Raw genomic sequence first — 12,580 nt, forward strand, 5'->3', positions numbered from 1 at the left:
TGTAATCTCTTTTTGCAGAGTATTTGAAAATCTGAAGACTGAAGTTTCAAAATTAACGGATGAGGGGCTTATGCCTGAAACATTGACTCTCCTGCTCCTCGGATGCTGCCTGACCTGCTGTGCTTTTCCAACGCCACATTTTTCGACTGAACGTCCAGTGTCTGCAGTCCTCACTTTGATGTCAATGTCTGACAGTCACACAATCCATCGGGACCGCAACAAGTTTTGAATGTGATTTCTGTGAGAGGGATCAACGCTTTTTGGTTCCTGTTTGAGGACGTTTTCAGCATCAGTGGGACTGGACAAGAGACCCCACTGTTGCAGCGCACTGTTTGTGGAGCCTGAAAGGGGATTTCACGGCAGGGAGGAGCTCTACACGTGTTTGTGTGCAGCTGAAGCTGTGGCCATGGAGAAACCTGAGGAATCCCGCCCTGTGGAGAAACCATGGAAGTGTGGTGACTGTGGGAAAGGCTTCCGTGTCCCGTCTGCCCTGGAGACCCATCGGCGCAGTCACACCGGAGAGAGGCCATTCCCCTGCACCGACTACGGGAAGGCCTTCAGACATTCCTCCCACCTGGTGGCCCACCAGCAGGACCACACGGGGGTGAGGCCCTTCAGCTGCCCAGAGTGCGGGAAGGCCTTTACCCAGGCCTCCACCCTGCTGACCCACCAGCGTGTCCACACGGGGGAGAGGCCATTCAACTGCCCAGAGTGCGGGAAGGGCTTTACCCAGGCCTCCACCCTGCTGAGGCACCAGCGTGTCCACACGGGGGAAAGGCCCTTCAGCTGCTCCGACTGCGGGAAGGCCTTCAGCAATTCCTCCAACCTGCTGACCCACCAGCGCGTCCACTTAGGGGAGAGGCCGTTCACCTGCTCTCAGTGCGGGAAGGGCTTCACCTGCTCCTCCAACCTGCGGAGCCACCAGCGGGTCCACACGGGGGAGAGCCCCTTCAGCTGTCTCGAGTGCGGGAAGGCCTTCAGCACTTCCTCCACCCTGCTGACCCACCAGCATGTCCACACGGGGGAGAGGCCGTTCACCTGCTCTCAGTGCGGGAAGGGCTTCACTTGCTCCTCCAACCTGCAGAGCCACCAACGGGTCCACACGGGCGAGAGGCCCTTCAGCTGCCCCGAGTGCGGGAAGGCCTTCAGCACTTCCTCCAACCTGCTGATCCACCAGCGTGTCCACACGGGGGAGAGGCCGTTCACCTGCTCTCAGTGCGGGAAGGGCTTCACCTGCTCCTCAAACCTGCAGGGCCACCGGCGGGTCCACACGGGCGAGAGGCCCTTCAGCTGCCCCGAGTGTGGGAAGGGCTTCACTTGCTCCTCCAACCTCCAGACCCACCAGCGTGTCCACACGGAGGAGAGGCCGTTCATCTGCTCTCAATGCGGGAAGGGCTTCACTTGCTCCTCCACCCTGCAGAGCCACCAGCATGTCCATACAGGGGAGAGGCCCTTCAGCTGCCCCGAGTGTGGGAAGGGCTTCACCTGCTCCTCCATCCTCCAGACCCACCAGCGGGTCCACACGGGGGAGAGGCCGTTCAGCTGCCCAGAGTGCGGGAAGGCCTTTACCCATGTCTTCTCCCTGATGAGGCACCAGCAGATCCACACAGGGGAGAAGCCCTTCAGCTGCCCAGAGTGCGGGAAGGCCTTTACCCAGGTCTCCACACTGCTGAGGCACCAGCGTGTCCACACGCGGGAGAGGCCCTTCAGCTGCACCGAGTGTGGGAAAGCCTTCAGCACTTCCTCCAACCTGCTGACCCACCAGCATGTCCACACAGGGGAGAGACCGTTCACCTGCCCTCAGTGCGGGAAGGGCTTCACCTTCTCCTCCAACCTCCAGACCCACCAGCGGGTCCACACCGGGGAGAGGCCCTTCAGCTGCCCCGAGTGTGGGAAGGCCTTTACCCAGGCCTCCACCCTGCTGACCCACCAGCGGGTCCACACTGGGGAGAGGCCGTTCACCTGCTCTCAGTGCGGGAAGGGCTTCACCTACTCCTCCAACCTGCGGAAGCACCAGCGAGTTCACGTGCCATCGCAGGGGGATTGAAGGAGTGACGGCCGAGTGCCATTATCGATTGGACTATCAACCCGGTTCCGGGGACTCCCGAGTTCGAATCCTGCCACGACAGATGGCTGAATTGGTATTCGGTCAGAAATGTGGAGTTCGGAATCTAACGATGAGACCGTTTCAGGGAGGGGGTGGTGCGGGGGAGAAAGCCCCCATCTGATTCACTCTCTCCCTTGTTAGGGAAGGGAACCGCCATTGTGGGAAAGGATTCACTCGGTCGTTCCAGCTGCACCCTTTACCCGGTCTGGCCTACACGTGACCCCAGACCCACAGCAGTCTGGTTGACTCTACACTGCCCCTTCCTGGCAAATGAGCAGGGAGAAACTTACTTGTTGAGAGGGTATGGGTTGAAATTGCTGAGTGAGGCAATACTTCCTCCGGGTTATGGCTTTACCAAGGATCCAATTACAAAGGGACAACTTGGTGCTGGCCAATAGCAAAGACAGTGTGGTGGTGGGGTTGGGGTGGGGGCGGGGTGGTGGGTGAGTAGGAGGGGAAGTGTGGTGTCGGGGGAGGAGGGGAGGTGTGGTGTGTGCACTTTCACCTTGAGCTGTTCAAAAACTACTTTTTCTCTGCCTTTTTGCTGGGGGGATCTCAAGCTGTAACAAAGTTGGGTTGCAATAAAGGTTACCTGAACTTACCACCGGGCTCAGACTCTCATTGAAAGCTTTGAGCTCCAAGAGGTTTTTGTTTTAAAGCTGCTCATTTCTTTCAGCCTCCTGCACTAAGTTTAGAACATAGAACAAAGAACATAGAACAATCCAACACAGAACAGGCCCTTCGGCCCTCGATGTTGCGTCGACCTGCGAACTATTCTCAGCTCGTTCCCCTACACTATCCCAAAATCATCCATGCACTTATGTAAGGATTGTTTAAATCTCCCTAATGTGGCTGAGTTGACGACCTTAGCAGGTAGGGCATTCCCCTCCCTTACCACTCTCCGTGTAAAGAACTTGTCTCTGACATCTGTCTTAAAGCTGTCACCCCTCAATTTGTAGTTATGCCCCCTCGTACACGCTGACGTGATCATCCTCGGAAAAAGTCTTTCTCTGTCTACCCTATCTAATCCTCTGATCATCTTGTATGTCCCTATCAAATCCCCCCCTTAGCCGCCTTCTTTCCAATGAGAAAAGGCCCAAGTCTCTCAGCCTTTCCTCATAAAACCTTCCCTCCAGACCAGGCAACATCCTGGTAAATCTCCTCTGCTTTTCCAATGCTTCCACATCCTTTCTGTAATTGGGTGACCAGAACTGTACACAATATTCCAAGGGTGGCCGCATCAGCGTTTTGTATAGTTGCAGCATGATATTGCGGTTCCGGAACTCAATCCCTCTACCAATGAAACCTAACACACCGTATGCCTTCTTCACAGCACTATCCACCTGGGTGGCAACTTTCAGGGATCTACGCACATGGACTCCAAGATCCCTCTGCACATCCACACTACCAAGAATCTTTACATTGACCAAGTACTCTGCCATCCTGTTATTCTTCCCAAAGTGCATCACCTCGCATTTAGCTGCATTGAACTCCATTTGCCACCTCTCAGCCCAATTCTGCAGTTTATCCAAATTTCCCCCTGCAACCTGTAACATTCTTCCAAACTGTCCAGGACTCCACCGACTTTAGTGTCGTCTGCAAATTTACTAATCCGTCCACCTATGCCTGTGTCTAAGTCAGTTATAAAAATTACAAACAGCAGTGGTCCTGAAACTAGTAACCGGACTCCAGACTGAATATTTTCCATCAACCACCACTCGCTGCCTTCTTCCAGTTTCTAATCCAAACTGCTAAATCACCCTCAATTTCATGCCTCTGCATTTTCTCCATCAGCCTACCATGTGGAACCTTATCAAAGGTTTTACTGAAGTCCAAGTATACCACACCAACTGCCCTACCCTCATCTACATGCTTGGTCACCTTCTCAAAGAAATCAATGAGGTTTGTGAAACGTGACCTACCCTCGACGAAACCATGTTGACTATCTGAAATCAAATTGTTGCTTACTAGATGATTTTAAATCTTCTCTTATAATCCTTTCCAAAATCTTTTCTACAATAGATGTAAGGCTCACTGGTCTATAATTACCTGGGTCATCTCTGCTGCCCTACTTGAACAAGGGCATAATATTTGCAATCCTCCAGTCCTCGGGTACTAAACCCGTAGATAACGATGACTCAAATATCAAAGCCAAAGCCTCTGCTATCTCCTTCCCTGCTTCCCAGAGAATCCTCGGATAAATCCCATCCAGCCCAGGGGACTTGTCTACTTTCACTCCTTCTCGAATTGATAACACCTGTGTGTAACTAACCTCGATCCTTTCAAGTCTAATATCTCGTACCTCATTCTTTTCCAGAGTGAACACTGATGAGAAATGTTCATTTAGCACCTCTCCGATCTCTACAATGTCCACACTCAACTTCCCACTTCTGTCTTTGGCTCTATTCCTACCCTAATCATCCTTTTATTCCTCACATACCTATAGAAAGCTTTAGGGTTCTCCTTTATTCTATTTGCTAAAGACTGCTCGTGCCCTCTCTTTTCTCTTCTTAACTCTCTCTTTAAATCCTTCCTCGGTGATCTGTAATTCTCTATCGCTTCATCTGTACCATCTTGCCTCATCGACACATAAGCCTCATGGAACAGCATCATAAGACACAGAACGTATATCAAAAGATCAGTGTCATGAGACTGATAGAAAATATTGAACAAACTTAGATAGTCTTCACCTCTTAGAATGGGTGCGGGCTTTCGTTCATTAATATGTAACAATGTTCTTGAGATGACTTAAGGTTTTATGAAAAAAAGACATCTCCGCAGTCAATGCATTAAAGGTGTGAGATTTGAGTCTGTCAGTATTCCAATCTTGAATCAGACTGGTTCTGTTTCCAAAGTCAGAATTTGTAAAATATTACATGCATTGACTGCCTGCAGATTGTGTGCTTTTTGAACAAAATTGAATCTATCTGCAAATATAATTCTGCCAATACAATTTCACCCCAAAGAGTAGTGTGTGTGTGCGTGTGAGAGTGTGCAGAAGTGTGTGTGTGTATATGCTTGGGAAAGTGAGAGTGTGATGGAGTATGAGGCTGTGAGTGTGACAGAGTGTTGAGGGGTGTGTGTCTGTCTGTCTGAGAGGTAGAGTATGTGTGTGGGAGAGAGAGGCTTAATAAAAGCAAGGGGTTGTACAGTTAATGGTCGGACCATGAGTCGTGTTATAGAACAGACAGACATGGGCGGGAGGTGTTCAGGTACATAGTTCTTTGGAAGTTGCATCACTGCTAGACAGGGTGGTTAAGGTGGCATTTCACAACATTGCCTTCATTGTTCACACCATTGAGTATAGGGGTTGGGACATCATGTTGAGGTTGTACAAGGTGTTGGTGAGGCCACTTTCAGAGTACTGAGTATAGTTCTGGTGGCCCTGTAATTGGAAGAATACTATTAGAGAGGGTTTAATAAAGATTTACCAGGATGTTGTAAGGACTGCAGGGTTTGAGTTTGTAAGGAGAGGCTGGGACTTTATTCACTGGAGCACAGGAGGTTGGGGAGCGACCTCATTGAGATTGATAAAATCATGAGGAGTGGAGGTAACATGAATAGCAAATGCTCTTGCTTAGCGTCGGGGAGCTCGAAACTAGGGGGGGCATTTTTTTTAAATGTAAGGAGAGAGATTTAAAAGGAACCGGAGGGGATTTTGAAAGAGAGTGAGTTGCATGTGGAATGAACTTGCTGAGGATGTGGTAGGTGCAGGTACATTTACAACATTTAAACAGCATTTGGATGGGTATCTGAATAGAAAGGTTTAGAGGGATATGGGCCAAATGCAGGCAAGGCCATTCAGCCCATCTATTTCACTCTGTCCCTCTGAACAGTATCCCACCCATACCCAAACCCTTACTCCGTATTTCCCATGGCCAAGCCACCCTAACCTGTACATCCCTGGTCACTATGGGTAACTTAGCACGGCCAATTCTCCCTAACCTACACCCAAATCTATAACTTACCTTCTCAAAAATGTAATTTAAATGCACAGCTTTTCTAAGAAAAATGTCAGTCTGACTCAACATTCGGACACGGACAGAATTCACACCTATTGTCTCTTAAAGGGATATTTCTGCTTATAAATAGGGCAATGTCTCTTCGAAATGTAGATTCATTTAGATATAACTGCGTCACTTTACATATTAAGATATCCCTTTGAGTGTGTCCACATACCTTTGAAATATAATCTCTTTATTTACATCTCTTTATTTGCAGAAATACCAGTTAAAATGTCCATGTCCCTTTAAAATGCAGATTGCCCCTTTAGATATGACACCGTTCCGTTAGATGTCGGAATATCTGTTTAAATTGAGCCGTGAGCTTTCCCAATGTAGACAGGGCTCCTGGAAACGTGGCAGTGTCCCCCCTGCAGCTGCAGAGCGAGACAGGAGAGTTTGTTTTTGTGAATGAGCAGTTGTAGCGCGAGGTGGCTGTTGCTTGGTGACGGTGAGGCTCTCCCGGCCCCGCCCATCCCCCCGTGCAGACGTCACGCGGGGGCGAAGGCGGTTGGGAGGAGAAGTCGCTCGAGCGGGGAAGCGGCGGGAGGGCGGCCGTTAGGAAAATGGCGCCGTGCGGCCCGGGGCAGACACCCGTCACTGGGCACCGCCGCCTTCCTGGCGCAGCTGCTGTGTCACGGCCACACCGGCCGGCTGTACAGCAGGCAGGAGCCGGTGAGCATTCTGGTGCATAATCTCCTTCACTAGCGTCCCGTCCCGTCCAGTCCAGTCAAGGACACTATGCACCAGCATGTCTATGTTCCTCAGTCATTGAAGGGAAAGGACCTGTTGAGAATGGTTAGTAAAGGATGTGGTGCACTAAGCCTTGTTAACATGGATATAGTTTGTTATTTGGAAAAGTAGAGTCACAGAGATGTACAGCACGGAAACAGACCCATTCGGTCCAACCTGTCCATGCCAACCGGATATCCTAAATTAATCTAGTCCCATTTGCCAACACTTGGCTCATGTCCTTCTAATCCCTTCCTGTTCATATACCCATTCAGATATGTTTTAAATGCTGTAATTATACCGGCCTCCACTACTTCCTCTGGCAGTTCATTCTATACATGCACCACCCTCTGCATGGAAAAGTTGCCCCTTAGGTACCTTTACTATCTTTCTACTTCACCCTAAACCTATGCCCTCTAGTTGTAAGCCTCACCCCTACACTGACGAAAAGACATTTAAAAAATAGTTGAGCAGCCAGACAAAATGCAAAAGCTATAAAATGTTGAGCCACATGGGGAAAAAGAACTGTGGCTCTACCCTTTATTTCTCCTATTGGCATTTGAACACTTAACATCTGTCTATAACACCAGCATCGCCACAGAGCATATTGTGTCTGCTCCTCGGTGTGAACAGCAGTGCACCTGCTCGCTGGTGTCACTAACACATTGTCCATGCTCCTCGCTGTTGGCAGAAAGGGTGACATCGCTTATCTCTGTTCCTAAAGGTCTTCCTTTTATTCTTAAAGCTATGCCCTCTGGTCCTAGTCTCTCCTACCAATGGAAACATCTTTCCAATGTCATTGCACTGTGGGGATGAAGCCCTATCCTGCCTGGTAATTTCTGCTGGTGGGTGAGACTAGGCCTCAAGGTTAGAGGGAGGAGCTTTCAGACAGGGGAGGAGCTTTCAGACAGATGAGGAGGAACTGCTTTTCCCAGAGGGTCATGAATCTATGGAATAGTGTAGATTAGAGTGGTGCTGGAAAAGCACAGCAAGTCAGGCAGCATCCGAGGAGCAGGAAAATCGATGTTTTGGGCAAAAGGCCTTCATCAAAATCTATGGAATACTCTCTGGCCAAGGAAGCAATAGAGGCAGCTTCATTAAGTATATTCAAGACACAGTTAGGTGGGTTTTTGCCTGGTAGGGGAATTAAAAGGTTCCTTGTGACAGTGCAGGGAGGAGGAGATGAGACGATGGATAGATCAGCCATGATCTTAATGATTGCGGAGCAGGCTCACTTGTAGCAACTGGAGTGAATCCAGGGAGGGAGCAGACTTTACGACCTCAGGTATGTGTCTTGGTTACCTGGGTGAGGAGAGACATAAGGATAGGCTGGGACTGTTTTCCGTAGCTTGCCAGAGTCTGAGGAGTGACCTTATATGCTTTTATATCATCATGAGGGACATGGATAGGGTAACTAGACATGGTATTTTCCTTTGGATGGGGGAGCCCAGAACTAAAGGGTAATGAGTTTAGGTTCGAGAGTGTGGTGTTGCAGCAAGTCAGGCAGCATCCGAGGAGCAGGAAAATCAACGTTTCGGGGGAAAAGCCTTTCATCAGGAAAGTGTGTTTGTATGTGAGTTTGTGTATAAGACTGTGCATCAGTGAGTGTGTATTTGCATGTGTGCATGCTTGATAAAGTGTGATTGTGATGGAGAATGTGTGTGTTGAGAGGATGGTGTATGTGTATGTCTGAGAGAGGTATGGATATAAGTGAGGGGTTGCATTTTACTAAAATAAAGGAGGGCAGGACTTGTACAGGTAATGTCAGGGCCTGGGTTATGTTGTAGAACAGAGACCCGGGGGTGTTCAGGTTCATTGTTCTTGAAAGTTCCATCACTGGTAGACGGGGGTGAAGAAGGTGTTTCGCACACTTGCCTTCATTGTTCACATGCTAAGTACAGGAGTTGGGACATCATGTTGGAGATGCACACAGAAAGTACTTTACTCAGAGGGTGATAGATGTCTGGAATGCTTTGACAGCAGAAGTAGAGGCAGGGACGGTAGATTCATTTAAGGTGCATCTGGGCGGGGAAGATCAAAGATGGCGGCGACCCAGCAAGTCTGAGTCTGTAGTGCTCTGCCCAAGACTCAGGCAAAGTGGGCTGCCTGCCTCCACCACACCTGCCAAATCATTTAAATAGCTTTTATTTAAATACAGCTAGTTATTTTGCACCAAACTTGAGCAATTTAGTGCCCCATTAAAATGACTAAAGAATACCCGCAGCTCGCAGCACATAGGAACCCCACCCCAGCTGCAGCAGAGGCGTCCGCAACTGCCCCAGGGTACTTAACTATGGTGGTGAGCCTTGGTGCAGTGCTGCAGAAGCACAACCGAGATATTGAAAGAATCGAACATCGAGTCGGAGGGGCGGAGCTAAAGGCCGCGACCTCCGAGGCTGCTGCAGAATCAGCCATGGGTCGGGTCTGGACTCTCGAACAGTGAATCCGGGCCTTGGAAGATCACATCAACAACCTCAAAAATCGAGGTCGTCGAGAAAATATTCGTTTGCTGGGCCTTCCCGAATGGGAAGAGGAAGGCCAGCTTGCAATGTTTCTGGAGCAGTGGCTTCCGCAGTTATTGAATCTGGAGGCTGGATCAGGCCAGGTCAGGGTAAAATGGGCCCACCGGGTTGCAATACACAGGCCTGGCTTGGACCAGCGCCCCCACCCGGTCCTGTTCTGGCTGCAGTGCTTTTAGGAGAAGCAGATGCTCCTGGAAGCTTCCTGAAATCTTGGGAAAGATCCCCAAGCCATGATTTACAAAGGATCCAAGATTATGCTGTTTCAGGACTTTCCCCCAGCTCTGGTCCAAAAGAGGAGGGCATTTAAGGGATTTAAACATTCAGTGCTACCCAGCAGCGCTACGTTTTAGCCACGAAGGGTCCGTGTATAACTTTGGATTGCCGGAGAAGGCCAAGGAATGTTTGGACTCTCTTAGATAAATTGTAAGAGTTAACTCGTGTGGTGAATGATGTTGTTCTGCCCTCCCCCTTCTCCTGTTCACTCTTTTTTTCTCTTTTACGACTTTATTGCTTAATATTATCTCTGGGGAGTAGGGAGGGGGGGGCTGCTTATTTGTTCTCCACTCTGCGATTTTTTTTCCCTTTTTTGTAAATATATATAGGCCTGGTGGTCTAGTAGATTTAGATGAGGAGGGGTCTCTGCGAATGGTTAGTAAAGCATGTGGTGCACTAAGCCTGGTTAACATGGATATAGTTTGTTATTTGGAGAAGTAGAATTTATTATTTAGAGTCACAGAGATGTACAGCACGGAAAAAGACCCATTCGGTCCAACCTGTCCATGCCAACCAGATATCCTAAATTAATCTATTTGCCAGCACTTTGCTCATATCCCTCTAATCCCTTCCTATTCATATACCCATCTAGATGTGTTTTAAATGCTGTAATTATACCGGCTTCCACTACTTCCTCCGGCAGTTCATTCCATACATGCACCACCCTCTGCATGGAAAAGTTGCCCCTCAGGTACCTTTAATATCTTTCTGCTCTCACCCTAAACCTAAACCTAAACCTATGCCCTCTAGTTGTGAACCTCACCCCTACACTGACGAAAAGACATTTAAAAAAAAGTTGAGCAGCCAGAGAAAATGCAATAGCTATAAGAGCCACATGGGGAAAGAGAACTGTGGCTCTACCCTTTAGTTCTCCTCTTGGCATTTGAATACTTAAAATCTGTCAATAACACCAGCATCGCCACAGCATATTGTGTCTGTACCGCGCACCTGCTCGCTGGTGTCACCCAAAACCTTGTCCATGCTCCTCGCTGTCGGCAGAAAAGGTGACATCGCTTATCTCTGTTCCTAAAGGTCTTCCTTTTATTTTTAAAGCTGTGTCCTCTGGTCCTAGTCTCTCCCACAATGGAAACATCTTCCCAATGTCATTGCACTGTGGGGATGAAGCCCTACCCTGTGCGGTAATTTCTGCTGGTGTGAGAGACTAGGCCTTAAATTTAGAGGGAGGAGCTTTCAGACAGATGAGGAGGAAGTGCTTTTCCCAGAGGGTTGTGAATCTATGGAATAGTCTAGATTAGAGTGGTGCTGGAAAAGCACAGCAAGTCAGGCAGCATCTGAGGAGCAGGAAAATCGATGTTTTGGGCAAAATGCCTTTGTATGTGAGTTTGTGTATAAGACTGTGCATCAGTGAGTGTGTATTTGCATGTGTGCATGCTTGATAAAGTGTGATTGTGATGGAGAATGAGCCTGCGAGAGGGTGAGTGTGTTGAGAGGGTGGTGTATGTGTATGTCTGAGAGAGAGCGTGTGTATGAGAGAGGTATGGATATAAGTGAGGGGTGGCATTTTACTAAAATAAAGGAGGGCAAGATTTGTACAGGTAATGTTAGGGCCTGGGTCGTGTTGTAGAACAGAGACCCGGGGGTGTTTGGGTTCATTGTTCTTGAAAGTTCCATCACTGGTAGACGGGGGTGAAGAAGGTGTTCCGCACACTTGCCTTCATTGTTCACATAGGTAAAACCTACCTCTTGCAAAAATGCCATCCCTTATTCCCAATTCCTCCACCTCCGCCGTATCTGCTCCCAGGAGGACCAGTTCCACCACAGAACATACCAGATGGCCTCCTTCTTTAGAGCCCTCCAACGCATCTCGTCCACATCCCGCGCTTCCGCCCCTACCCCTCCAACCGTAACAAGGACAGAACGCCCCTGGTGCTCACCTTCCATCCTACCAACCTTTACATAAACCAAATCATCCGCCGACATTTCTGCCACCTCCAAAAAGACCCCACCACCAGGGATATATTTCCCTCCCCTTTCGGCCTTCCGCAAAGATCGTTCCCTCCGTGACTGCCTGGTCAGGTCCACGCGCCCCCTCCAACCCACCCTCCCATCCTGGCACCTTCTCCTGTCACCGGAGGAACTGCAAAACCTGTGCCCACACCACCTCCCTCACCTCCATTCAAGGCCCTAAAGGAGCCTTCCACATCCAAAGTTTTACCTGCACGTCCACTATCATCATTTATTGTATCCGTTGCTCCCGATGCAGTCTCCTCTACATTAGGGAGACTGGACGCCTCCTAGCAGAGTGCTTTTGGGAACATCTCCGGGACACCCGTACCAATCAACCACACCACCCCGTGGCTCAACATTTCAACTCCCCCTCCCACTCTGCCGAGGACATGAAGGTCCTGGGCCTCTTTCACCGCCGCTTCCTCACGACCAGACGCCTGGAGGAAGAATGCCTCATCTTCTGCCTCGGAACACTTCAACCCCAGGGCATCAATGTGGACTTCAACAGTTTCCTCATTTCCCCTTCCCCCACCTCACCCGAGTTCCAAACTTCCAGCTCAGCACTGTCTCCATGACTTGTCCTACCTGCCTATCTTCTTTTCCACCTATCCACTCCACCCTCCCCCCGAACTATCAGCTTCATCCCCTCCCCCACTCACCTATTGTACTCTATGCTACTTTCTCCCCACCCCCACCCTCCTCTAGCTTATCTCTCCATGCTTCAGGCTCTCTGCCTTTATTCCTGATGAAGAGCTTTTGCCCGAAACGTCGATTTTACTGCTCCTTGGATGCTGCCTGAACTGCTGTGCTCTTTCAGCACCACTAATCCAGAATTCATTGTTCACATGCTGAGTACAGGAGTTGGGACATCATGTTGGAGATGCACACAGAAAGTACTTTACTCAGAGGGTGATAGATGTCTGGAATGCATTATCAGGAGAAGTAGAGGCAGGGACAGTAGATTCATTTAAGGTGCA

General features: G+C 49.4%; 2 protein-coding genes across 4 annotated transcripts in view; both read left to right on the plus strand.

The window, feature by feature from the left end:
• Nucleotides 1-2,709, plus strand: part of LOC148142999 (uncharacterized) — a 78,249-nt gene extending 75,540 nt beyond the window's left edge. The window contains exon 4 of the mRNA XM_087975770.1: nucleotides 257-2,709. Within this exon, the coding sequence (XP_087831896.1) occupies nucleotides 257-2,047 (1,791 nt within the window). The 3' untranslated portion in view covers nucleotides 2,048-2,709. The remainder of the gene's footprint in view (nucleotides 1-256) is intronic.
• The window catches only part of LOC148142996 (endogenous retrovirus group 3 member 1 Env polyprotein-like), a 512,937-nt gene that overhangs the window by 230,378 nt on the left and 269,979 nt on the right, over nucleotides 1-12,580 (plus strand). The gene's annotated exons all lie outside the window — the stretch shown is intronic.

Source organism: Chiloscyllium plagiosum, unplaced genomic scaffold (assembly GCF_037043375.1).
Source record: "Chiloscyllium plagiosum isolate Xiang-an unplaced genomic scaffold, Cpla_swu_hap1 HiC_scaffold_27, whole genome shotgun sequence".
NCBI classification, from domain to species: domain Eukaryota; kingdom Metazoa; phylum Chordata; class Chondrichthyes; order Orectolobiformes; family Hemiscylliidae; genus Chiloscyllium; species Chiloscyllium plagiosum.